Source organism: Phascolarctos cinereus, unplaced genomic scaffold, assembly GCF_003287225.1.
Source record: "Phascolarctos cinereus isolate Bilbo 61053 unplaced genomic scaffold, phaCin_HiC Scaffold_4;HRSCAF=312, whole genome shotgun sequence".
Taxonomy (NCBI): domain Eukaryota; kingdom Metazoa; phylum Chordata; class Mammalia; order Diprotodontia; family Phascolarctidae; genus Phascolarctos; species Phascolarctos cinereus.
The window spans coordinates 119,501,853-119,525,748 of NW_027555847.1; the positions used below are offsets into that span (position 1 = coordinate 119,501,853).

Sequence of the window (23,896 nt, forward strand, 5' to 3'; positions counted from 1 at the left end):
ACTCTTCTTTTATCTCATATATTCCATCTACCTTCATCTGAGGAGGGATTGAAGAGAAAGGCATTACTAAACTCTCTGCTTGCTCTCCAGGTTTACAGAGTATCTCCTCACTACTACCTCTTGAGAGACAAGGAGTAGCTATAGTACCACAAAACTTTCAAGTGTTACACTCCAGTGCCTACCAGCCCTTGTACAACGAACTATTCTGTTCTTGCCATTCAAAAACTTTTTTTTCCCTTTTCACGTGTAGATTCCCCAGAAGTGTTTTGCTAAGTTAAAAAAAACCAAAACAAACCTCATAAAAATTTCTTGCTGTCTGGAAATTTGCACACGTGAAAATATTTCGATTTAAACTGATGAAGGCAAAGAGCTCACAAGACCAGCTCACACAGATGATGACCAGAACCTGACTAGCAGCTGCTCAAGGTCACATGCTTCTCATACACTTTGTCACAACCAAGCCATGCGTGGAGTACACAGGCAAATTCAAAACTTGCTGATGAATCAAGCCTTGTCCTTTTGCAAACTTCCGCTTACTGAAGCCTGAGCCATGGGGGATTTGAACAGAGATGAAAAGATTTGGAAAAGCAGCTATGGAGAGTGGGATAGTGAATTGATAAGGGAGGTATAGTGGCATTGCCTAGCAACAATGGGGTCTCAGTTGAGGTTGTGTCACATAAATTTGTAGTTGACCAAGTCATAACAATTGTGTGTTTTCTTCATCTTCGTTCAGAAGCCTGTATATAGAAGTGTAAGTGGCAAACGGTGGAAGTGATGTAAGGCTGAGGCTTGGCTGGACATAATCAGTAATATGATGAGGTGGCAAGGATTCCAGAGAGGATAGTGTAGAGTTGGTATTTTGGTTTCTCTTCACTTCCCTTTCAAAACACCGGATGGAGAGTAACTACAACCTAAAATAAGATGGAAACAGAGGGTATGAAGACTGAAGAATCTGCCAAGTATGCAAATCCATTGAGAATTTGTTTGATACTCTTTGTAGGTCAGACATTAAGTGAAGGCAAAGTGAAATAACAGGCCCTGACAGAGTATGCTAACTTACTAGAGATTCTGCTGAGTTCTTTAAAAAATTATTTAAAAATGTATTTCATTTCACTACAAATTTACATATTTGCTAATTTCCCCTCTCATCCCCCACACCTCAAATAAAAAACAGTCCTTGTAACAAATAAGCATAGTCAAGTAAAACAAATCCATATATTTGTTATGCCCAAAATATCTGTCTGTCTGTCTATCTATCTATCAATCTATCTCAAATCCATCACTCTGCTCTTAGGAAGTGAGTAGCGTGCTTTGTTAGTCTTTTGGAGTCAGGGCTAGTCATCGCATTCATCAGAATTCTTAAGTCTTTCAAAATTGTTATAGGGTTGCTGATGCAGTATAAATTTTTCTGGTTCTTTTCACTTCACTCTATATGTGTTCATGTGTGCTTTGTAGCATGCCCAGATCACCCACGATGTAGGCATCCATGTGGAAGAGCTCTGAGTCTTTTGAAGGACCTTGTCTCCCAGATTACTAATGGGGGGAGGGGAACAGGATCCCATTCCAGTTCAGGAATGGGTTCTGATAGTATTTTCTTTGCATTATTATGCTCTGCCCTGATTCATTGTTTACCATTTCATAGCTATTCTTTGGCTGGCTGTATTAATATAAAGAGTCACTGAATACCTAGACCTGTGTTAACAAGCAGAAATTCCATTCTTTAGTAGGAGACAAGCAGGTCAAGGTATATAACTTATTAGAGTTGAATTGATTGACCAAGGGTTCAAGATGGGGAAAAAAAGAGAGAGTGGTTAGTGCAGATGAGATGGCCTAGGAGAGAGCCAAGAGATTGGAGATCATGGTATAAATGAATAGTAGGTTTTGTAAGAGAAGGCAGAGAGAGAGGTGAAAAGCCAATAGATTATGGTTGGATAAAGGGATTTTGGAATTCTTGAATATAGAGATGGCACATTTATGGGTGATGACAAGATCAAAGATATGGCCATTTTTTTGTGTGTATTTGGCTGAGGTAGGTTACAGAAATAGCAGATGAGAAGGTGTAGGTTCTCAGAGCAAATGAATGGTTAGGGTGTTTGAAGGAGAATCAATATATATGTTGGGAGGCAGCTAGGTGGTGCAGTGGATAGAGCACCGTCCCTGGAGTCAAGAGGACCTGAGTTCATATCTGGCCTCAGACACATGACTTTTACTAGCTGTGTAGTGACCCTGGGCAAGTCACTTAACCCTGATTGCCTGACCAAAAAAGAAAAAAAAAAATGTATGTTGGAAGTTCCCTAGTATGAGGGCAGGAATTGGGGAGGAGAGAAAAGTTGTGAGCCAGCTAACAAACTCATTAAATAAAGAAAGAGAGTGACGTGGGGGTGGGGTAGTCTATAGACAGCGGCTACCAGGATTTTGATTGGGTGGTAGATATGAATAGGACAAACCTCAAAGGAAGAGAGGTTACTGAGTGATGGAGGTAGGGGGAGAACCTGGCACTGGCGGTGGGGAGCAAGGAGTATTCTAACACCCCTGCCTCAACCAGTGCACTGAGTGGAATGACTTTTATTTTTCTTCCTTCCTTCCTTCCTTCCTTCCTTCCTTCCTTCCTTCCTTCCTTCCTTCCTTCCTTCCTTCCTTCCTTCCTTCCTTCCTTCCTTCCTTCCTTCATTTCTCTTTAATCCCACCTTCACAATTTCACCCTCCAAAAATGGAATTTGTTTTGCTTGTTACTAATTCCTTCCTTATTTCTTAAACTCTCCCTTCCCTCTTCCTGTTCATATCTTTTTCCTAGTTGAGGTTAATGTTTTCCTACACTAATCTCTCTCTGTGTTTTTAACTGTCCTTTGTCTAGCTCAGATGAAAGTGGGAACCTGCTTCCTCTATGTTTGTATAGTCCTTTTTTTGTGCACTCAGCCTGTTTGCAAGGCACAAAAGCCATCCCTGACTATCCTCCTGCCCCACTTTTCCCACCCCTAAAGTGAAGGTTACTTTTACTCTTCAAATTTCTTCTTCTTTTTTTTTTTTTTGGCTAGGCAATGGGGTTAAGTGACTTGCCCAGGGTCACACAGCTAGTAAGTGTTATGTGTCTGAGGCTGGATTTGAACTCAGGTCCTCCTGAATTCAGGGCCAGTGCTCTATCCATTGCACCACCTAGCTGCCCCTTCAAATTTCTTTAAAGAAAGAAATTTGAGTTAATTTTAGTCTTATTGTATTCTATCTTGTCATATATATTTGTATATATTTCATATGCCTCTCCTCTTACACTGATTTCCTTGATGGAAGGCACTGTGTCATTTTTTCATCTTTGTGTCATCAGTGGTGCCTAACAGGGTGTCTTGCACGTAGGAGACAGTAATAAATGTTTGTTGGCTTGAAAGGAACTGCATGTAGAGCTGAAAGAGTAATTAGAGATCAGCTAGTCCAATACCCACATTCTATGCATAAAGGAACTAAGGCCCATTCAGAACTGTTACCATTGAAAAATGTCAGTGTTTGAAGATTTGGATCCAGCAGGGCTAATGATTTTTCTTGAACTGTCTGTTCTCACCGTAGCACATGAGACTAGACCAACTCTAATATACTTTTAGGGAGTACTTTTCAATATGAATCAAAAGCAGACTGAGACAACCTTTATCACTTTTTAAAAACTAACTAGGGAGCAGAACCAGGAGAATATTGTACACAGTAACATCCACACTGAGACGACTAACTTTGATAGACTTAGCTCTTCTTAGAAATGCAAGGATCTAAGACAACTCCAAAAGACTCATGATGGAAAATGCTATCTACATCCAGAGAAAGAACTGTGGAGCTTGAATGCAGATCCAAGCAAACTATTTGCTCTCCTTTTTGTTTTGTTTTGCTTTTTCTTTTTCATGGTTCTTCCCATTCATTCTAATTCTTCTTTACATCATGACTCATGTGAAAATACATTTAATAAGAATGTGTATATGGAGCCTGTATCAGACTGCATGCTGTCTTGGGGAGGGGAGAAGGGAAGGAAGTGGAAAAAATTAAAACTCAAAAGCTTATGGAAGTGAATGTTGAAAACTAAATATTAATTAATTAATTAAAAGAAGCTAACTAGGGGCCAAGCGGAGGTGTCAAAGCTTTATATTTAGGCGTGGTGATAGAGAGGGATATAGTTTTCTGATCTTTAATTATATGCAGTCCCAGAAAGAAGATCTTTAGAACAAAATTGAAAATGATGAATGATTAGATGAAAAAATTAGAATATATGAATGTATTGGAGGCTTTTTTGTGGATCAAGAGACATTCCCAAATAGATGTAAGTAGTTAAAGGATATGAACAAATATTTTTCTTTTTTCTTTTCTTTTTTCCTTCTCCTCCTCCTCCTCCTTCTTTTTAGAATGGCTGGCATTTATTTACAGGTATAAAGGTATACAAAGCACTTTACATACATTATTTCATTCATTCATTTGACAAACATTCATTAAGGCCTGATTATGTGCCAGGTACTGTGCTAGGTTGCTGGGGATATAAATACAAAACTAAACATTTCCTGCTCTGACTCAATTTAAAAAAATATTTATTTTTAATATTTAAAAATGTTTGAGTTTCAATTCTCTCCTTTCCTCCTTCACCCATTAAGAAGGCAAGCAATATGATATCAAGTATACATGTGAAATCATACTAAACATATTTCCATATTAGCCATGTTGCAAAAAAAAAAAAAGAGCAAAAAAAATGAAAAAAATTATACTTCAATCTGTACTCAGAGTTCATCAGTTCTCTCCATGGAGGTGGCTAGCATTTTTCTTCAGGAGTCTTTGGGAATTATCTTGGATCATTGTATTGATCAGAGTAGCTAAGTCTTTCACAGTTGAGCATCATTAAAATATTGCTGTTACTGTGTACAATGATCTACTGATTCTACTCACTTCACTCTATATCACTTCATATAGGACTTCCCATTTTTCCTCGTCATTTCTTATAACACAACAGTGTCTCATCACAATCATATACCACAACTTGTTCAATCCATTCCCAGTTGATTCACATCTCCTTAATTTCCAATTCTTTGCCAGCACAAAAAGAGCTGCTACAAATATTTTTGTACATATAGGTCCTTTTCTTTTTCTTTTTCATCTCTTTGGAATACAGGCCTCGTGTTGGTATGCACAAAGGGTATGCACAGTTTTGTAGCCGTTTGGGCATAGTTCCAAATTATTCTCCAGAATGGCTAGACTAGTTCATAACTCCACCAACAATGCATTAGTGTCCCTATTTTTCAACGTTAGCATTTGTCATTTTCCTTTTCTGTCATATTAGCCAATATGATAGGTATGAAATGGTACTTCAGAGTTATTTTAATTTGCATTATTCTAATCAATAATGATTTAGACATTTTTTATTATGACTATAGATAACTTTGATTTCTTCTTCTGAAAACTGCCTGTTCATATCCTTTGACCATTTATCAATTGAGGAATGGCTCTTATTTTTATAAATTTGACTCATTTCCCTGTATATTTGAGGAATGAAGAATTTATCAGAGAAACCTACTATAAAATTTTTTCATATTACCTCATCATCTATGGTACCTTTTTAGTAAAATATGATTTCCCTGATTATCTTTTAAAGTCAGGTCAATTTTTGCTTTTGCTTTGTCTCAGATCATGATTGCTACCCATGCCTTTTTTTTTTTACTTCAGCTGAAGCATAATAGATTCTACTTCAGCCCTTTATTTTAACTCTGTGTGTATGTCTTTCAGTTTCAACTCAGTCTCTTGTAAACATGTTGTTGGATTCTGGTTCCTAATACGTTCTGCGATCCACTTCTGTTTTAAAGGTGAGTTCATCCCGTTCATATTCATAGTTATGATTGCTAACTGTATATATCCCTTCATGCTATTTTCTTCTGTATATCTTCCCTCTTTTTACCCTGTCTCTCTTCATTGTTTTGTGTCTGACCACTGCTTCCTTTAATTCACTCTCTTTTTTATCACTGTATTTTTTCACTGTATTTCCTCCCTTTCCCATTTCTCTGTTGAATAAGATAGATTTCTATGTCCAATTGAATATTTATATATTTATATTCTTCCTCTTTGAACCGATTCTGACAAGTGTAAAGTTAAAGCATTGCCCTTCCTTCAATTTCCTCTTCCACTATAAAAACTCTTCCTTGCATTCCTCTTCTATGTGAGATAATTTCCCCCATTCTTCCCCTCCCTTCCTCCTTCCAGTGCATTCCTCTTTCTCACTCCTTTTATTTTTGAGATCATCCCAACATAATTCACTCACACCCATGCCTTCTAAGTAGCCTTCTAATTGACCTAATAATGATAAAGTTCTTAGGAATTACATGTATCATCTTCCCATATAGGAATGATTTCTCTTTCATGTTTACCTTTTTATGCTTCTCTTGAGCCTTTTGTTTGAATGTCAGGTTTTCTATCAAGCTCTGATCTTTTCATCAGGAATCCTTGAAAGTCTTCTATTTCATTAAATATCTATTTTTTCCTCTGAAGGATTATGCTCAGTTTTGTTGGGTAGGTTATTCTTGGTTATAGTCCTAGCTTCTTTGCCTTCCAGAATATCATATTCCAAGCCCTCTGCTCCTTTAATGTGGAAGGTGTTAAATATTGTATGATCTTGACTGTATCTCCATGATATTTGAATTGTTCTTTCTGGCTGCTTGTTGATATTTTCTTCTTGACCTCAGAGCTCTGGAATTTATTTGTCTATCTTAGGAGTTTTCATATTGGGATCTCTTTCAGGAGGTGATTGATGGATTTTTTCAATTTCTGTTGTATCTTCTAGATCCAAGATATTGGCCAGTTTTCCTTGATAATTTCTTGAAATATGATGTTTAGGCCCTTTTTTGGGATCATGGCTTTCAGGTAGTCCAGAAATTCTTAAATCACCTCTCCTCTGTCTATTTTCCAGGTCATTTGTTTTTCTTATGAGATATTTCACATTGTTTTCTTTTTTCATTCTTTTGACTTTGTTTTATTGTTTCTTGGTAAACACACACATATATATAATAGGGGCACACACACACACACACACACACACACACACACACACACACGTATATATATAAATATATATGGCTTTTACCAGTGGAGGACCCAGGTTCATATATGGCCTTTTAATACTTACTAGCTATGCAACAGAGGACAAGTCATTTAAACACTGTATGTTTTAGTTTGCTCATTTGTAAAATGATGATAAATGCTTGTGTAGCTCTGTTGTCCCAGGCGGGCTTGTGGAAATTCCCTGAAAGACAGCCTCTCCAACTACCCTTACAGTGAGGTCCCTGTTCTCCTGTTCTCTCTATCCCACAATCCTGTGACAATTCCCTATTTTCTGCTCCTTTAGTCCAGCCTTTGATGACAAAGTGACTCTTCTCCTCACTAAGACTGACTCCTCTAAATGTTCCCTTGGTCCCCTCCTCTTCTGTCTTCTTCAGCAGATTGAACCCACAATCATCCTGTCTCTCAGTAATCTTCAGTTTCTCCTTCTTAATTGGTTCCTTCCTCACTGCCTACAAATATTACCCCAAACAAACCATATCTCCAGCCTGTGTATCTCCAGCCTCAAAGCAACTACAAACAACAAACAAATAACTCTTCTAGACCCTATCATCCCTTCAAGATATCATCTTATATCTTTCCTCCTTTTCTTAGTCAAACTCCTAGAAATCTCTATCTAATGGTCATTACTTCCATTTCCTCTACTTCTTTGCAATCGGGCCTTCAACCTTGTCACAACTTTGTCCAAAGCAATGTTCTTTTCTCAATCCTCACCCTTCTTGACCTCTCTTACCCATCTAATATTGCTGACTACCTAGTCTTCCTGGCTGGATGCTCTCTTCTCTCTGGGCTTTTGTGACACTGCTCTCTCCTGATTCTCTTCTGACTTGTCTGACCACCCTTTTCAATCTTCTGTGTTGGGTCATCATCCAGATCCACCACTCATCTATATAGGTATGCATCAAGACTGTACCTCAGGCCCCCATTCTCTTCTCTCTCACTTGGTGATGTCATAAGCACCCTTGGGTTCAGTTATCAATTCTGTGGAGATGATTTCCAGATCTACATATCCTGTCTTAGTCTGTCTCTTGAATTCCAGGCCAAAAATCACCAGTTGCCTTTTGGATATTTTGAATGAGTTATAGAATAGACATCTCAAACTCAAAGTGACTACAATAGAATTCATCTTTTCACTCAAACCCTCCCCTGAGGGCAAATTAGACATGGCTGCCACATTAACACTTCCATATTTTCAGTCAGTATTCAGCATTGTGTGGAAAATGAGAATTGTCCTTGGAGAAATTACAATCATAAATACGTGATTTCAACACTGAATAATGATAGACCCAAGTTGCTGTAGATATTTTTGAATTTAAGTCCATTTTATTATATAGTTTATAGGACTATTGCATATTTCCATACTTCCTCTTTAGTAAAATACCTTTAGAGGGCTCCCAGGAGGTCTGTAGTTACTAGATGTACATCGTGTCCTCGTGCTTGTTGGTTCCCTGCCCTAGCCCGAATTAGACCATCCAAGTAATTCTTAGATTATGGGGGAGAGACCAAATATTACCCTTTCCCCAGCAGAGGAAATCTCTTTGGCTTTCTGTCAGTCATACAAGAGCAAATGCCAACTCTTCTTCTCTCTTCTTCTTGAAATCTGTTCTTTCCAATACATTTGGGGGAAATGGTTCTCTTCTTTCAATCCAGTAGTGATAGAAAAGAACCTCAGACTGGGACCAGGGGCCTCCAGAGCCTAACTCATTCCAGAAGAGAAATCAACCAGTAATCAAGAAGTGCTTCCAGTAGGCTTTTCATACAAAGTACAGAAACCCAAACAAACATTAATTGAACAAAAAGGGCAATACCCAGGATACCATTGCTATTGACTGTCCAGCAGTATTTAGCACCTTTGTGACAGTTGGTATCAATAAACTTAAGAAACATCATGACCAGGCTATGTATCACAAGAATTTGGAGAGGTTTAGTGCTATGCTTTTGCCATTATCCAGGGTTTAGTTAATTTTTTGTGGGTTTAAATCTAAAGTGCTGTGTTGTTCAAAATTTTTTTTGAAAAGTGCAAGCTGCAGGTGTAGCAAACTGCGTTATTCCTTGGTCCTTAATTCATGTCTCTTGAGTCTGTCAAATCAGAAAATTTCGAGCTCTTGAGGTGTGGGTGCAGACCTGAAAAATAAAAAATAAAATTTTTTAAAATTTTATTAATTTATTTTGATTTATCAACAATCACTTCCATATGCTTTTGAGTTTAAAATTTTCCTCCCCCTTCCTCCTCACCACCCTCTCCAAGACGGCATATAATCTGATATAGGCTATACATTTACATTCCTAAAGATAAAAATTTTTTTAAAAATATCATTAAATTTATTTATTCATTTATTTGAATGAAAACCCTAATCTTTGGCAAAATAAAAAAAATTAACTCCATCCATTTTAGTATTTGGGGGCAGCATAGTGTCATGGAAAGCACACTAATGTTAGGGGTCCTTTGATTTCTGACTTTAAGAGTTCTGTGATCTGTGGCAAATACACACCTGAGAGAACAGAAGAGGTCACAGAATGTGTTGTCAAGGACACAGCTATTGCCAGCTTTCTGAAACAGAGCCACCATTACACAACTGTGTGGCTTTCTGCTTTGATGAAAAAACTGCTCATGATATGGCCCAATACATTTAATTTTTCCAGGTAGATATGCAACACAGAGACAAAGGAAAGCCATCCAGGCAACTATACTAACAGACTCCCTTAAAGCAAAACTGTTCTGCCACGATGAAGTATCATTTGATTCTCACTTTCCCTCCTATCAACAGAATCAGGACCAGAATCATTTTATAAGGATCAATTTAGCAGGGATAGCCAAGAACTTGGGCTTTCACTGCTTTTATTCTCTGCCTGAAGGTAGCCTCAGAGTGTGATAGAAGTTGGGGTCCTTGGAGCCATTGCTGCTCCCTTTCTAAATCCATCTACAGATCAACTGCCCTTCCTCCCTGATTTTTGTTAACAACTAGTCTAGCATTTCAGAGTTTAATTTAATTTCTAATTTACTTTGTGACCTTGGGCAAATCACCTCACATCTCTAAACCTCAGTTTTCTCACTGAGAAAATAATCTCTAAGGTTCTCTTCAACTCTGACATTCTGTGATCCTAGAAAATAGCTCCTTTCAGAAGTTTTGTTTTCCTTTTCATGGAAAGAATAAAAGATGATAAATAAGAATGGTACCAAAATTTAGACTCTCCTAAGTTGCCAGTGATCTCATAATTGTCAGATCTTCTTCAGTCTCATGCTTCTTGACCTTTCTGCAGCATTTCACACTGTTGGTCACCCCCTCCTTGATTCTCTCTCTCTTTTTTCCAGGTTTTCATGACACTACTCTTTCCTCATTCTCCTCCTACATGTCTGATCTCTCTTCATCCTGCCTTTCTACTTCTCCATTCTGAGGTAGGATAGAGGAAAACGAAAAGAAGATCCAGAATAATGTTTTGGCAGAACACCTATTGTTCACATATCTCATCTCTGTCCATGTCATATCTCCTAGTGGTAGGTAATCCCCCAAGGCATTATCCTGGATTCTCTTTTCTTTTTTCTTTACTGTATCTTAGTTGGTGATCTCAGTCACTCCCATGGGTTCAGATGATTGCCAGATCTGTCTGTCTCTCTATCTAGCTGTAGTCTTTCCTCAGCTATGGTTTCACATCACCAGCTTTTGGTCACTGTAAACGGGATGTCCCGTTGAAGGTACCCACATCCTTTCAGCCACCCAACATGGCAGCTTCAGAGTCATCTTTGACTTCTCACTCCCACTCAACCAAATCTTGTCATTTCTCCCTTTACAATGCCTCTTGTATACATCCATTTTTCTCCACTCTCATAGCTACCCCTCTGGTTCAGGCCCTCAGTGCAACAGATACGTTGCAGTACATTTCCCTACTTCAAATTTCTCCCCACTCCAGTCAGCTCTCCACTTAGCTGCCAAAGTGATTTTTCTAAAGAGCAAGTCTGATCATATTAACCCCCCTCTACTTAATAAACTCCTGTGGTTCCCTATTATCTCCAGAATTCAATACAAAGTCCTCTCTTTGTCATGTAAAGCTCTGCATAGACACCTTAGACTTTACTCTACTTGTCTGTTTGTTGCTTCTCCTACACAACAGTCCATTCCACGTTCCCTGTCTTTTCACTGACTATCCTCCATGCCTAAAAAGCTCTGCTACCCCTACCTTATGTCTCTTAGCTTTCCTGGTTTCCTTTTAGATTCAGCTCGAATTCCACCTTCAGCAAGAGAACTTTCTCAATCTTCCCAGTTACCAGTGCCTTCCCCTCTCAGATTACCTTCCATCTACTCTGTTGCATCTACCTAGTTATGCTACACATTGATTCACCTATTTGAATGTAAGCCCCTTGAGGGCAGGGATGGGTTTTACCTTTATTTTGTATCTCCAGTGCAGTATCTGGCACATAGTAAGCATTTAATACATATTTGTTGACTGACCAACTGATTGACTTCATATCTATCTACATAAGCCTAAGAGGGAATGGGCCTAAATGGCAATACCCAAAGGAATGAGGTTAGACACAAGGAAAAGCTTTCCAAATGGAAATGTTTTAAAGAAACTAGAATGTCCTGAAAGGGGACTGTGGTATTGCCTTTCCTAGAATATGTTAGGAACAGAATGAGTAATTCAACTTCCTGACAATGTTAGGTAGGTAGCTGTTGAGATGAAGAATGAGGAACTGGATAAGCATTGAATGCTCTGAGAATGTAGGGCGGTCAGTGGGGAACCTGTTTTCCCACCCTTTCCCAGTCCTGTGCCCAGGCAAAACTGTGAAATCAGTATTTCCCACCTCTCTCATCTAGGTCAGCCCATTCTATCCTCTTGGCAGGCTGTCTTTAACTGATGACAAAGGAGTGATCATTCCCAAAGAATATTTGTTCTTTAAAGAAGGACTGCTACAGGAGAGAAAGGGCCCAAATGGTTCCAAAGGGAGGACTTGTGTCATATCTTTATATCTCCAGTGCCTACCACAATGCGTGGCGCAGTGCGGGGCCTAGAAATTGTTGAATGTTAGTTAAACGTGGGCTGCATGGAAGAGAGTCCATAGAATGAAACTGGAAAGGTAGGTTTGAGCTGATTGTAGAAGGCTTTAAATTATACTTAAAGGAATTGGTATTTTATTTCATAGGCAATCTGGAGCCACTGCAGTTTTTTGAGCAGAGAAGTGATACCGTGAGATGCTTTGTGGGGCAGGCAGCTACTGGAGGAGATATGTACATATAACCATCCAGAGAATGGTGTCAAGCTGACCTATTTTGTGAGAGCCATGCATAAGAGTGAGCTCCAGGTATTATTTGTAAGCCCTGAGGCAATTCAGAGTAAGAACCATAGAACTGGAGAGGATCATAGAATTTTAGAGATCTTAAAAATCACTCCAAAGCTATAAGCTTGGAGGATTTGTCAGGGTAGGGCTGGGAATATCCATTATAAGTCAGTACTGTTTTTATGTTTATTTATTACATATAGTTACATATATTCTGTCTGTCGAACACATCAGGGCCTCATCTAATGACTTAAGAAAAATAATCAAATCTGAGAATGTCATACAACCAGGGTTAGGTAAATGTATTAATTCCTTCATTTATTTCCAGTGAGGTGCAGCGTTTATGACCTATAATATTTTGGGGCATTTCCACATCTATCTAAATCTGAAGGTCAAGATCACTGGGTAAAATATTTCAATTCCTCATTAGGCAGTGGCCAAGAAAACAGTGTATTATATCAGACCCCACTGGGCTGGGAACTAATCTCATGATTCTTATCATAATCCTCTTGAAAAGTCATTTCCAGTTCAATATTTGATTAAACATTTTTGATCATTTCAAGTTTCTAGTCATTCTGGCTGCTGGTTCTTTCCAGCTTTACTTAAAAGTTCATGATTTCGATCTATGTCTAGAAGAATGGTTATCAGGCTACACGTGGTCTTTGGTCTCTGGTACCTACATTCTTTCAGGGGAGCAGATGCTTTACATACATTTACATATAGTTACATACAGCTTGAAAAAGGAGGAGGCAGTGAGGTGAGAAAGAAATCTGCAGAAATAAGCAAAAAAGCCCCAAATCAGCCTTGCATGCGAACTTGGAATCTCCAAGTTCACAGCAGAGTAGTTTAGGAGAAAGGGCTCTGAATCCCCAAACTTTATTTCACCTCACCCTTCTTGGCACTCTCTCCCACCTCGATTATATCTCCATATTTGTTTAGTAACAATAGCTAGCATTTATGTAGCACTTTAAGGTTTACAAAGAAATTTATGTAACGTGTCATTTGAACCTCACAAGAGCCTGGTGAAGTAGGTGCTGTTATCATTCCCATTTTACAGATAAGGAAACTGAGGCAGGTTACAGGACTTGTCCATGATTACATAGATAAGTATCTGAGGCAGGACTAGAATTCAGATCTCCCAGCTTCCAAGTTCACCACTCTGAACACTGAGCCATCCAAGCTGCCTCTTTTTGCTTCCTGTATCTTCCTAACTCCTTGAAGGGACAGAATATTAGTTTGCATTTTGCCTTTGTGTCCCCAGCAGCTAGTGTAGTCATTGCACAGAAGAAGGTGCTTAATAAATGCTTGCTAGATGGCACAGTGGATAGAGCATCGGCCCTGGAGTCAGGAGGATCTGAGTTCGAATTCGGCCTCAGACCAAACTCTTGACACTGACTAGCTGTGTGACTCTGGGCAAGTCACAACCCCAATTGCCTAAAAAAAAATGCTTGCTGGATTTGTAGCATATGGGCTTTGAGTCAGAGGATTTGGATTGAAATGCTGGCCCTGTTACTTAAGACCTGTGAGACTCTTGCCAAATCGCTGCATTAGTTTCTTTGTCTGTATAGTGGAGGCATGTGTAGGGATTCTGGACATGGTTAGACTAGGTCCTTTCCAGTCCTAATTCTAATATGATCTCAAGTTATGTGGAAATTATGTATGACTTTTAAAATGAATTTTGAATAAATTCTAAAGTCATGCAGTACCAAATGACTGGTCCAGAAATGACTGGTAAAGGAAATACCACTTTCTTAGGAAGACTAGAGCTGCTTATCTTGCAATAGGGGGGAAAGAGCATCTGAAGAGTCACATTTACATCCTCTCAGTGATTCTGGCCTTTGGTCAAGTTCTCCAGTACCAAAAGACAGTGGAAAGAGCATTGACTCAAAGATTCAAAGGACCTGGGTTCCAATCCTTCCTCTCTTACTACCTATATGCCTTTCAGCAAGTCCTTTAACCTCTACAGTTAGTCGGTCAACAAGCATCTGTTAAGTATTTACTGTGTACCAAGCACCACATTAAGTGCTGCAAATACAAAGGAAGGCAAAAATATGCCCTGCTCTCAAGGAGCTCACAGTCTAAAGGGGGAGACGTGTAATTAACTAAGTGAATGCAAGATGTATACGATCTAGTGGGAGTTGATCTCAGAGGGAAAAGTGCTAGCGGCTGGGGAGACCAGGAGGTCTCCTGAAGAGGGTGGAACTTGAGCTGAATCTTAAAGTAAGCCGGAGAAGCCAGGAAGGGGAGGGTAGGAGGGAGAAAATTCCAGGAATGGGATACAGCCTGTAAAAAATTGGGGAGTGGGGATAAGTGTCTTGTGGGGGGGGGAATAACAAGGAGGCCAGTGTCATTGGATTGTAAAGTACGTGTAGGAGAGTAAAACCTAAGGTAACTGCAAAGGTAGGGATGGGTCAGATCAGAAAGGGCTTTAAAAGCCAAACAGAAGATTCTATGTTTGATCCTGTTGGTAAGAGGAGCCTCTAGAGTTTGTTGAGTAAAGGGAGGGGTGAAATGGTCAGACTTTTAAAAAAATATTTTACTTTCCCCTCAATTACATGTAAAAACGTTTTTAAACATTTTTTGCTTTTTTTTTTTAAAGTTTTGAATTCCAAATTCTACCCCACTCTCCCTGCCTTCCCCCTTCCGTGAGATGGTAAGCAATCTGATATAGGTTGTATGTGTGCAATCGTGGAAAACATTTCCATATTAGTCATTTTGTACAAGAAAACTTGAAAAAGAAAGAAAAGAGAAAGAAAAAGGAGAAAGGAAGAAAGGGAAAGAGAGAGATAGAAAGTGAAAAATAGTATGCTTCATTCAGTCTGTATTCAGACAATATCACTTCTTTCTCATGAGTCCTTTGGGATTGGGTCAGATTTTGTTTGAGAAAGATCATAGGCAGCTGGGTGGAGGATGGAATGGAGAGAGAAGGGATTTAAGGCAGGGAGACCAACCAGAATGTGAGCACCCACTTTTGTAAAACCAGTCTGAAATGTCTTAGAAGGGCAATAAGCAAGTGCCTTCTGGTAACTGGCACGGTTCAGAGGCAGTGCTGAATGATCCTCACATCCTTGGGTTTGAAGGAAGCCTTGGTAGACAATGCTGAGCATCTTCCTTGAAATGAAGTGATAGTCTGTACCTGAAGATTATAACCACACCTGCCTCAGAGGGTTGTGATGAAGATCAAATGAGAAAATGCATTAGAGCACTTTAAAATAAAAGGTATGAAGTGATGGCCTCAGTTTATTGAATAAACTATATATTCCCAACCAATTCTAGTATTCAAGGCCCTCCACAATCTGGCTCAAACTGTCCCATAATCTTGTGATGGGGCTGGAGGGATGTGGAGTAGAGGTCTCTATGGCACCTTCTACCTCTAAAATTCCAACTATTGAGTGACATCGATGCTACTCTGCTACAGATGCCATCCTTGCTATCTAGGGAAGACTTTTTATGAATCCCCTAGAGCTGGACAGTAACTGCTTGTTGCTCTTAGAGCGATTGTGTAATGATAACAAGAGCCGACATGACATTTCTATGGCATTTTAGAGTTTGCACTTTATCTCATTTGAGTCACACATGCATACACACACACAACCCTATGAGGTAGCCTATGAGGCTACCCCTATGTAGCCAACCCAGAAGTAGAAAAGTTAACTCACTTGCCCAAGGTCACATAGCTAGTAAATGGCTGGACTGGGCCTGGGACAATGTCCTGACTCCAAATCCACCGTTGACTCTACTAAACCACAGCTGGTCTTCTATGATATGAAGTGTGCTGGCTAACAAACAGCTCTATATATCAGGAAAGTCCAATTTACAGTATAAAACTGTTTAATTTCCCATTGTCTATTATTAGAACAGTGGCATATTTCCCTATTTGTGTTGACAGAGAAAAAGATGTGAAAAAAGAAAAAACAGATTGTGTCCACTTAAATAGTTAAGTTCACTTCCCTCTATAGCATGGCAATGTATATATCTGTTGTGTCTGGGAGAAAGAAAGAGTCAAGGTTATACTCTTACTAAGAAGAGAAAGTATTTTAATTTCAGGAAAAGAAATAAAAGAGCTGGGTAGTAGGGTATAGTGGAAAGAATGGATTTGGAGTCTCAGGGTCCAATCCTGACTTTGCTACCAATGGAATTTAGAGCAAGAACTTTTTGGGCTTCAGCTTCCTTGTTTAAAAATTATGGAGCTGGAGTAAATAACTGTTAAGATCCCTCCCAGTGCTATTTTCCATAATTCTGTGACAGTACCAGAAAAGAAGTGCTTATAAATAAAGTTTAAAATATCCACACTGATTTGGGATCACAGATTGAGCCCACCTCTCAAAGCTAGTCCTATGCAGTATTGTCAGATAGGGCTTCCTTTGCTTCTTTCTCAATTCCCTTTCATGTGTCCTTTTCTCCATGTATCCTTCTTCTCCCAGTGTCTTAATGTTAATTGTTGTGATACTCCATGTAGAATGATTTCCTTAGGTACTGCCCGTTCTCCAGTAGCATCCCTCCCTCTTTCTCTCTCTTTAAAATTTCCCTTCTGTCTGGTATTAGATCATAAATTTAGAACTGCAAAGGACCTTACTACATGTTATGGAGTCCAACCTCTTCATTTTATAGATAACAAAACTGAGGCACAGAGAGGTTAAACGATTTGTCCAGGGTCACATAGCTAAGTAAGTGTTTGAGGCAGGATTTGAAGTTGGATTTCCTGATTCCAAGTCCAGAGTTCTACTCCTTATACCATAATCCTTTCATTTGTCACAAAAGAAAATATGACTAAGTTAATTCAACAAATTAACTAATAATAGATAGCAATGTGTTTATATCTCAAGGTTATTTGCATTTGTAAAAAGAATTCTTACTAACCCTAAAGAGAGATTTACTAATAGCAGAATTTTACAAAAATATAGAATCAAAACATGATAATAATAATGATAATGATGGAATAATGTTAGCATTGGAAAGTATCTTAGAGATTGTCTTGTCCAACACTTCCCAAATTATGGTTCCCAGAATTCTGGTGTTCAATGTGACAGATGGTATAAAAGGAGATATTCCTAGCCCTTCGGAAACCATACTTGTAGGTACCAATCTACTCTGACTCTTTTGAGGAGCATAAGACCAACCCTGCCAATCCAATCTAATAAGCACTTATTAATTGATCACTATGTTCCAGGCACTGACAGTACCAGGCTTTGGGGATACAAAGACAAATGAGCAGAATCACAGAAGGGACCTCAGAAAGGTGTCTAATCCGACCATGCCCGGAAGAAGAATCGCTGTACAGGTTACCCATCAAGTAAGTGGCCATACAACCTTTGCTCGAAGACCTTGAGATAGGGGGAACTTGCTACCTCCCAAGGCAGCCTTTCCTACTTGTACACAGCTCTATTTGTGAAAAACAAGTTTGGGATCTCTCATGGTTTGAGCTGAGATCTTTTCTCACTCCCTGCAGAAGATCTCATTCATTCGTGTATTTTCTGGTATATTCTAATCTGTAGAATTTCTCTAGTTTCTGCTTGCTGGTTTTGCTGTTTCTGGTCGTCTTTGTGTAACCAGAGTTTGGTGGGAAGGAACTAACCTGGCAAGTATAAACTGAGAGCTATCCATCCTGCAGAAGAAAAGAAATTTCTTTTTCTGAACCTTTAAACACGGTACCACTAGAGATATTGGGCAGGGTGGGGAGGGGGAGGGAGAAAGAGAAATATAATTCTAACTTGATTCCACTCTAGAAGATAAGTAAGGGAAGAAACAAGCCTGCAGCCACGTTCTTTCTCCTGATTCTCTCAGACAGAAATCACAGTCCATTGGAGAGGGATGGGCCAGATTCTAGAGAGATCTAGCCATGCTTCCCATGAACTGCATCTCTATATTTAGGCAATTGATGAAGACATAGATACCTTACATAGATACATATGTCTTACATATGATGGATAATTTGGGGATAGGTGAGAGAAAAGGGAGTGGAAACATTGCATGGCTATTCTGTGTACATAGAAAGCACTTTGCAAAACTTACAGTGCTCATATACATATTAGCTGCTGTAGTAATTATCATTGTTGTCATTACTGTTCTATTTCTCAAAGACTGCAGGGAGGAAAGCCTATGTTGCTTCTTCCTAAATTGAAGAGTAACTCTTACGGTCTTGAGCCAGAGATGAGGGAGTAGAGTTCATCATGGGTAAAATTGGCGGAAGGACAGTGTGTGTTCTTGGACATGGTCAGTGTGTGGATTTGTTGCGCTTGACTGTGCTTGTTTATTGTAAGGTAGAGTTTTTGAGATCTTTGGTGGTGGTGGTGGTGGAGGTAGAATTTGGAGGACGAGCAGAGCTAGTGATATGTAACTGGGCCAAGAGGAAGCAAGCTCTGTATGGTCTCTGTAGGGCTGTCCTGTAATTCTTCCTCTTTGAGACAAAGATTTCTCTTGCCCTTTTTTTCCCCTCTCCTCCTCCCTAGCCCCTCCCAGTTCTCGGTACTTCATACAGTAAGTCGTGGGGACTGAAGGTCTCTTCCAGTTCTCAGTTCTGTGGATCTTAGTGCATTGCCCCAAAGCCTTGTAAGTACAGTCATTAGTAAACTAATGGACAAAGGATAGGATTTTATCTCATGATGAACATGAATATAAAAACAGCAACTAGGCTAATAAAACAAAAAGAAGCCGAAAAAAAAGAGACAATTCCTCAATTGGAGTATCATATGGTAGTACAGATTGTTTTCCCTCCTTATTTTGGAATGGGGAACCAGGACTGTGGTCCTTTTGAGGGACCAGCTTGGTTCTGATAAACAGATTGTTTAGGAAAGTACCAGACATACCCTACCAACTCTTCTGTTGTATTTGCAGACAGGGGCCTCTCATGAAAGCCAGTGGCAAATATCCAGGACCCAAATCTACTAATCGGGAAATAAAAAGAGCTAGAATTGAACCATTAGGCTAAGCACTTAGTCTTAGAGATAAGGGCAATGAGTCCTAAGAAGGGGAAATTATTTGCCCAGGGTCACGAAGGTGGTACACAGCAGAGCTGGAATTGGAAACTAGGTTCTCTTGCTCTAATTCCAGAATTGAATACTTTTGACATCATAGCTGGTTTTCCATTTTGCAGGGTTTTAGTCAAAGGAACTTTCTTTTCCTGTCTTGTCCAAGAGTCTGGGGACAGGGTTAAGTGAGGGGGCCAGCAGGATGAAAGAAAAGAAAGACCATGCAGGGTGCCCCTTCATTTTTATTTCTATTCCTGTCCAAACACTTGACCCAAATTATGGTGGGAGATATCTATAAGGATTTTCTAGGAAATCTTAACAGTGGTGAGAGTCAAAGATGAATCTGCAGTGAAATTAAAATCAAACAGGCTGAGTCACCCCTGAGGATTCTGTAGAATGCTTGATCTTATCTCTGTCAAAGGAGCTCCATACCAAGAGTTGAATGACCTAAGTTCTGATGCTTGGAAAAGGGATTTGACATTTTTGCTTGGCCTCAGAGCAGCAGAACTGGGAATAATGTGTGGCCATTGCACGTAAGTAGATTTTAGCACAGAATAAGAAAAAAACTTCTTAAGAATCAGAGTTGTCTATAAATGTGAATGGACTGCTTCAGGAAACAGCGAGTTCTTTGTTACTGGAGGTCTTCAAGGGGAGGCTAGTAAGGGTTAGAGGAGATAGCAACTGAGGTCCCTTCCATGCTGAGACTGTATGCTTCTATGCACTCTGAAAGGCTGACCCTGACCAATGTGGTCCTCAGAGCCAGCAGAATTACTCTGTTAACATCTGGATCTCATGAACACTAACATACCCTTGGATCAGACAGTGAGCAAAACAAGGAAATCATGCTTGAAAGAACAGAACATTCTTCCCACAAACCCCCAATTAAAGAAAAATTTTAAAAAGGAAAACAAGTGTCTGCTTACCAAAGATCAGCACCAACTGGTTTAGGGGAAAGACTATGAGAACATCAAATCAAAATCAACAGATCAAAGAAGTATCATGGAGACCTAGAACGGAGAGCTAAAAAAGGTCCCTACGGATTGTAAAGTTCAAACTCAATTAATGAGTTTGATGAAGATGCTGAGCCCAAGGAGATGAAGCGACTTGCTCAGGTGTTAATGATCAGAGCCAAGATTTGAATGCCTGATTTCCTGACTCCAACAAAGTTCAGCCCTTTTTTCATTATGAGTCAAAGCAACATAAGCATATAGGCCATATAGGCAATGGAGCTTACCCATTCTGTGTGAGACCTTTGGGCAGAATTGTCTTCTGAGAAATATCAGGGCTGCCACAGAAATCAAGATGATGATGCAGGTGGGAATGAAAATATAAGTCAGGGGTATTTTTTCATCTGGAATTTCATCTGCAGAAATAAGTTACATCAGAATACTGTTAATAGATGGCCAGTTTCAACAGGGATTCGGATACACACCATCAACAGCTACACTGAGCTGCCTGCCTAATGCCACCTACCGTGCGGATAAGTTTTTATCAGGTACTAAGGAATTACCAGTTGGATTGAATCGGGTTAAACAAAGTTGGTTCTTGCCCACTCGAGTTTATCATCTGCAAAGATTTTTGAGCTGCTCTAGTGAAATGTACTTTTGGGGGAGGGGTTCTGGGAAGATGGCGGAGTAGGTCAGAAAACTTTTGGCTCTCCAAATTTCCTCCACAAAAAAGACAGTACATTGACCTCAGAGCAGCAGAAATAAACACCAGGGTAAGGCAGTTGTTCTCCTAAGACAATTTGAGAAGACCCCAGGAAAGATCTGACCTCCAAAGGTGGAGGTTTGGCCTTAAGGAAGTATAAACACCTCTAGGCCACCTCTGCCAAATCAACAAAAAAGTTCTGGGGGCAGCTGGGATTGGGAGGCAGCCTCAGCCTTAGAAACTTTCGTCTCACTGACAGTGTGGAGGTCTGACTGCTGAGTAGAAGTTCGAAGGACCTTCCATTGTTGAGGGAAGCCAAGCATAGCTGTACTGACCTGATGTGTTCTGCGCTGGGCTGCTGCTGTGGGCGAGAAGGAGCTAGCACAGGCCTGGTGAATGCAGTAGCAGTGGGGCAGAGACCTGGCTAGCTGTGGGCACCTGCAGGAGAGCAGAGTCCCTGGTTTCAGTTCCAGGGTAGAGAGAGGACAGCTATAGTTTACAGCCACTGGAGGGACCACACAGGGAGCAAGATCATTTGCGGGACCGACCGTGTGGCTGGGGGCCCTAGAGCCCAAGGTTGAGGCCTGGGACAGATCTCAGAAAATAACAGTAAGAAGGACCTGAGGTTTGGGATATCATTCCCCACACCTCAGGATGAGAACTTGATTACACTAATAGTTGCCAGAAACAAAATGAAATAAAAATAAGTAAATAAAAATGAGTAAGCAAAGGAGAAAGAACCCAAGCATAGATAGCTACTATGGGGATAGAGAAGATCTGGGTTCATATTCAGAGGAAGATAATGGAGCTTTAAAAAGCTACTTGTTTTTCAGTGAGAAACATCAAATGGCCCCAATCACAAAAAGAGTTCTTGGAAAAACTTAAAAAGGACTTTAAAAATCAAATAGGAGAGATCAAGGAAAAATCAGGGGAAAAAAATAATAAGAGTAATCCAAGAAAATCAAGAAAATTATGAAAAGAAAGTCAACCATTGTGAAAAAGAGAATCAGAAACTTAAGGAAGAAAATAATTCCTTGAAAACTACAATTGGGCCAGTAGAAGTCAATGGCATTCTAAGACACCAAGAAATAATAAAACGAAATCTAAAGAATGAAAAAATAGAAGAGAATGTGAAACATCTCATCAGAAAAACAACTGATCTAGAGAATAGATTGAGGAGAAATAATATAAGAATAGTCAGACTACCTGAAAGTTATGATTGAAAAGAAAAAAAATCTTGATATACTGTTACAAGAAGAAGGCAAAGCAGAAATAGAAAAAATCCACTGATCACTATCTGAAAGAGTTCCCAGGAGTAAAAGTTATGGCAATATCATAGCCAAGTTCCAAAGCTCCCAGGTTAAGGAGAAAGTATTGGAAGCAACATGAAAAAAACAAACAAAAAAACAATTTAAATGTCATGGAGCTACAATAAGGATTACACAAGACCTAGCAGCTACTACATTGAAGGACCATAGGTCTTGGAATACTGTATTTCATAAAGCAAAAGATCTGTAGTTACAACTAAGGGTAACTTACCCATCAAAGTTAAATATACTCCTGCATGAAAAATAATAGACATTTAACAAACTGAAAGACTTTCAGGTATTGTGACAAAAACAGTAGAACTTAAGGGAAATTTTGACATATACTATCCAGGAGAAATATAAGGTAAACATTAAATACCATTTATATAAGGGACTCAATAAGGTCAAATAGTTTGCTTCTTATGTGTGAAAATATTATCAATACTCTTATGACTGTCATTATTATTTGAGTAGTTTGAAAGAAAGTCTCAGGCTGAGCTGAGTATAATGGGGCATTCTAAAAATAAAACTGTGTAGGGAGAGATAAAAAGGAGTAATTATATCATACAAATCTCATATCTTACACAAATGTGTAAAAGGAAAAACTGATACAGAAGAAGCTAGTGGGGGAGGGTGAGTAGTACTGGAACCTTACTCTTCTAAATTCAGAAAGAAATGAGGGCAAGGGGATAGGGTGGGAGGAGAGGATAAGGGATGGATTCTGGGAGGGGTAGGTAGGTTAAGGAATAGGAGGACAAACTAGTAGGTAGAAGTAAAGCAGAAGAGGGATAGGAATAGGGTGAGAAAAATAATGAAGAGGGGCGTCTAGGTGCCGCAGTGGATAAAGCTCCAGCCTTGGAGTCAGGAGGACCTGAGTTCAAATTGGGCCTCAGACACTTGACACTTACTAGCTGTGTGACCTTGGGCAAGTCACTTAACCCCGATTGCCTCACCAAAAAAAAAACCCAAACAAACAAAAAACCAACAAAAAACAAGAAAAATAGTAAAGGAAAAAAAGGAGAAAAATAACACAAGTAATTATAGCTTAGAATATGAATGGAATGAATTTATCCATAAAATGGAAACTGATAGCAGATTAAAAAATTTGAATTCAACAAAATGTTACTTTCAGGAAATGCTATAAAATTATATAGGAGATACGAAGATAAAATAAAGGGCAGGAATAGAAATTATTAGGTTAAAAAAAGCAAGGGTAGTAGTCATGACCTCAGACAAAGTTAAAGCTAAAATAGATTTAATAAAAAAAAATTAGGGAAACCACACTATGTGTCAGCAATATTATTTTAGATAATTTAAAATAATTAGACAATATAAAATACCTGAGAGTATACCTCCCAAAAGAGACACAGGAACTATATGAACATAAATATAAAATACTTTTTATACAAATAAAGTCAGATCTAAATAATTGAAGTAATATTTATTGTTAATGGTAGGTAAAACCAATATAATTTTGAAAAATGACAGTTTTACCTAACTAATCAATGTCATCCCAATTAAATCACTAAAAAGTTATCTTACTAAGTTGGAAAAAAATGACAAAGTCAATTTAGAAGAACAAAAGGTCAGGAACTTCAAAGAAACTGGAAAAAAGATGTAAAGGAAGTAGATTC

General features: G+C 39.1%; 1 protein-coding gene and 1 long non-coding RNA gene across 3 annotated transcripts in view; one reads left to right on the forward strand and one right to left on the reverse strand.

Annotated features, from left to right (window-relative positions):
- The window catches only part of LOC110221615 (uncharacterized), a 45,140-nt gene extending 39,118 nt beyond the window's left edge, over positions 1 to 6,022 (forward strand). Inside the window, exon 3 of the long non-coding RNA XR_002328182.2 lies at positions 5,740 to 6,022. This is a non-coding gene — a long non-coding RNA (uncharacterized LOC110221615). The remainder of the gene's footprint in view (positions 1 to 5,739) is intronic.
- A 2,341-nt stretch (positions 6,023 to 8,363) lies between these two features.
- PDCD1LG2 (programmed cell death 1 ligand 2) overlaps positions 8,364 to 23,896 on the reverse strand; it is a 56,831-nt gene continuing 41,298 nt past the window's right edge. The window contains exons 5-6 of one of the 2 annotated variants that reach the window (XM_021006310.2): positions 20,540 to 20,668; positions 8,364 to 9,186 (exon numbers count right to left, since the gene is read on the reverse strand). In XM_021006310.2, coding sequence (XP_020861969.1) covers positions 9,122 to 9,186; positions 20,540 to 20,668 — 194 coding nt within the window. In that variant the 3' untranslated portion in view covers positions 8,364 to 9,121. The remainder of the gene's footprint in view (positions 9,187 to 20,539; positions 20,669 to 23,896) is intronic. The other variant, XM_021006311.2, reaches the window with a different exon arrangement.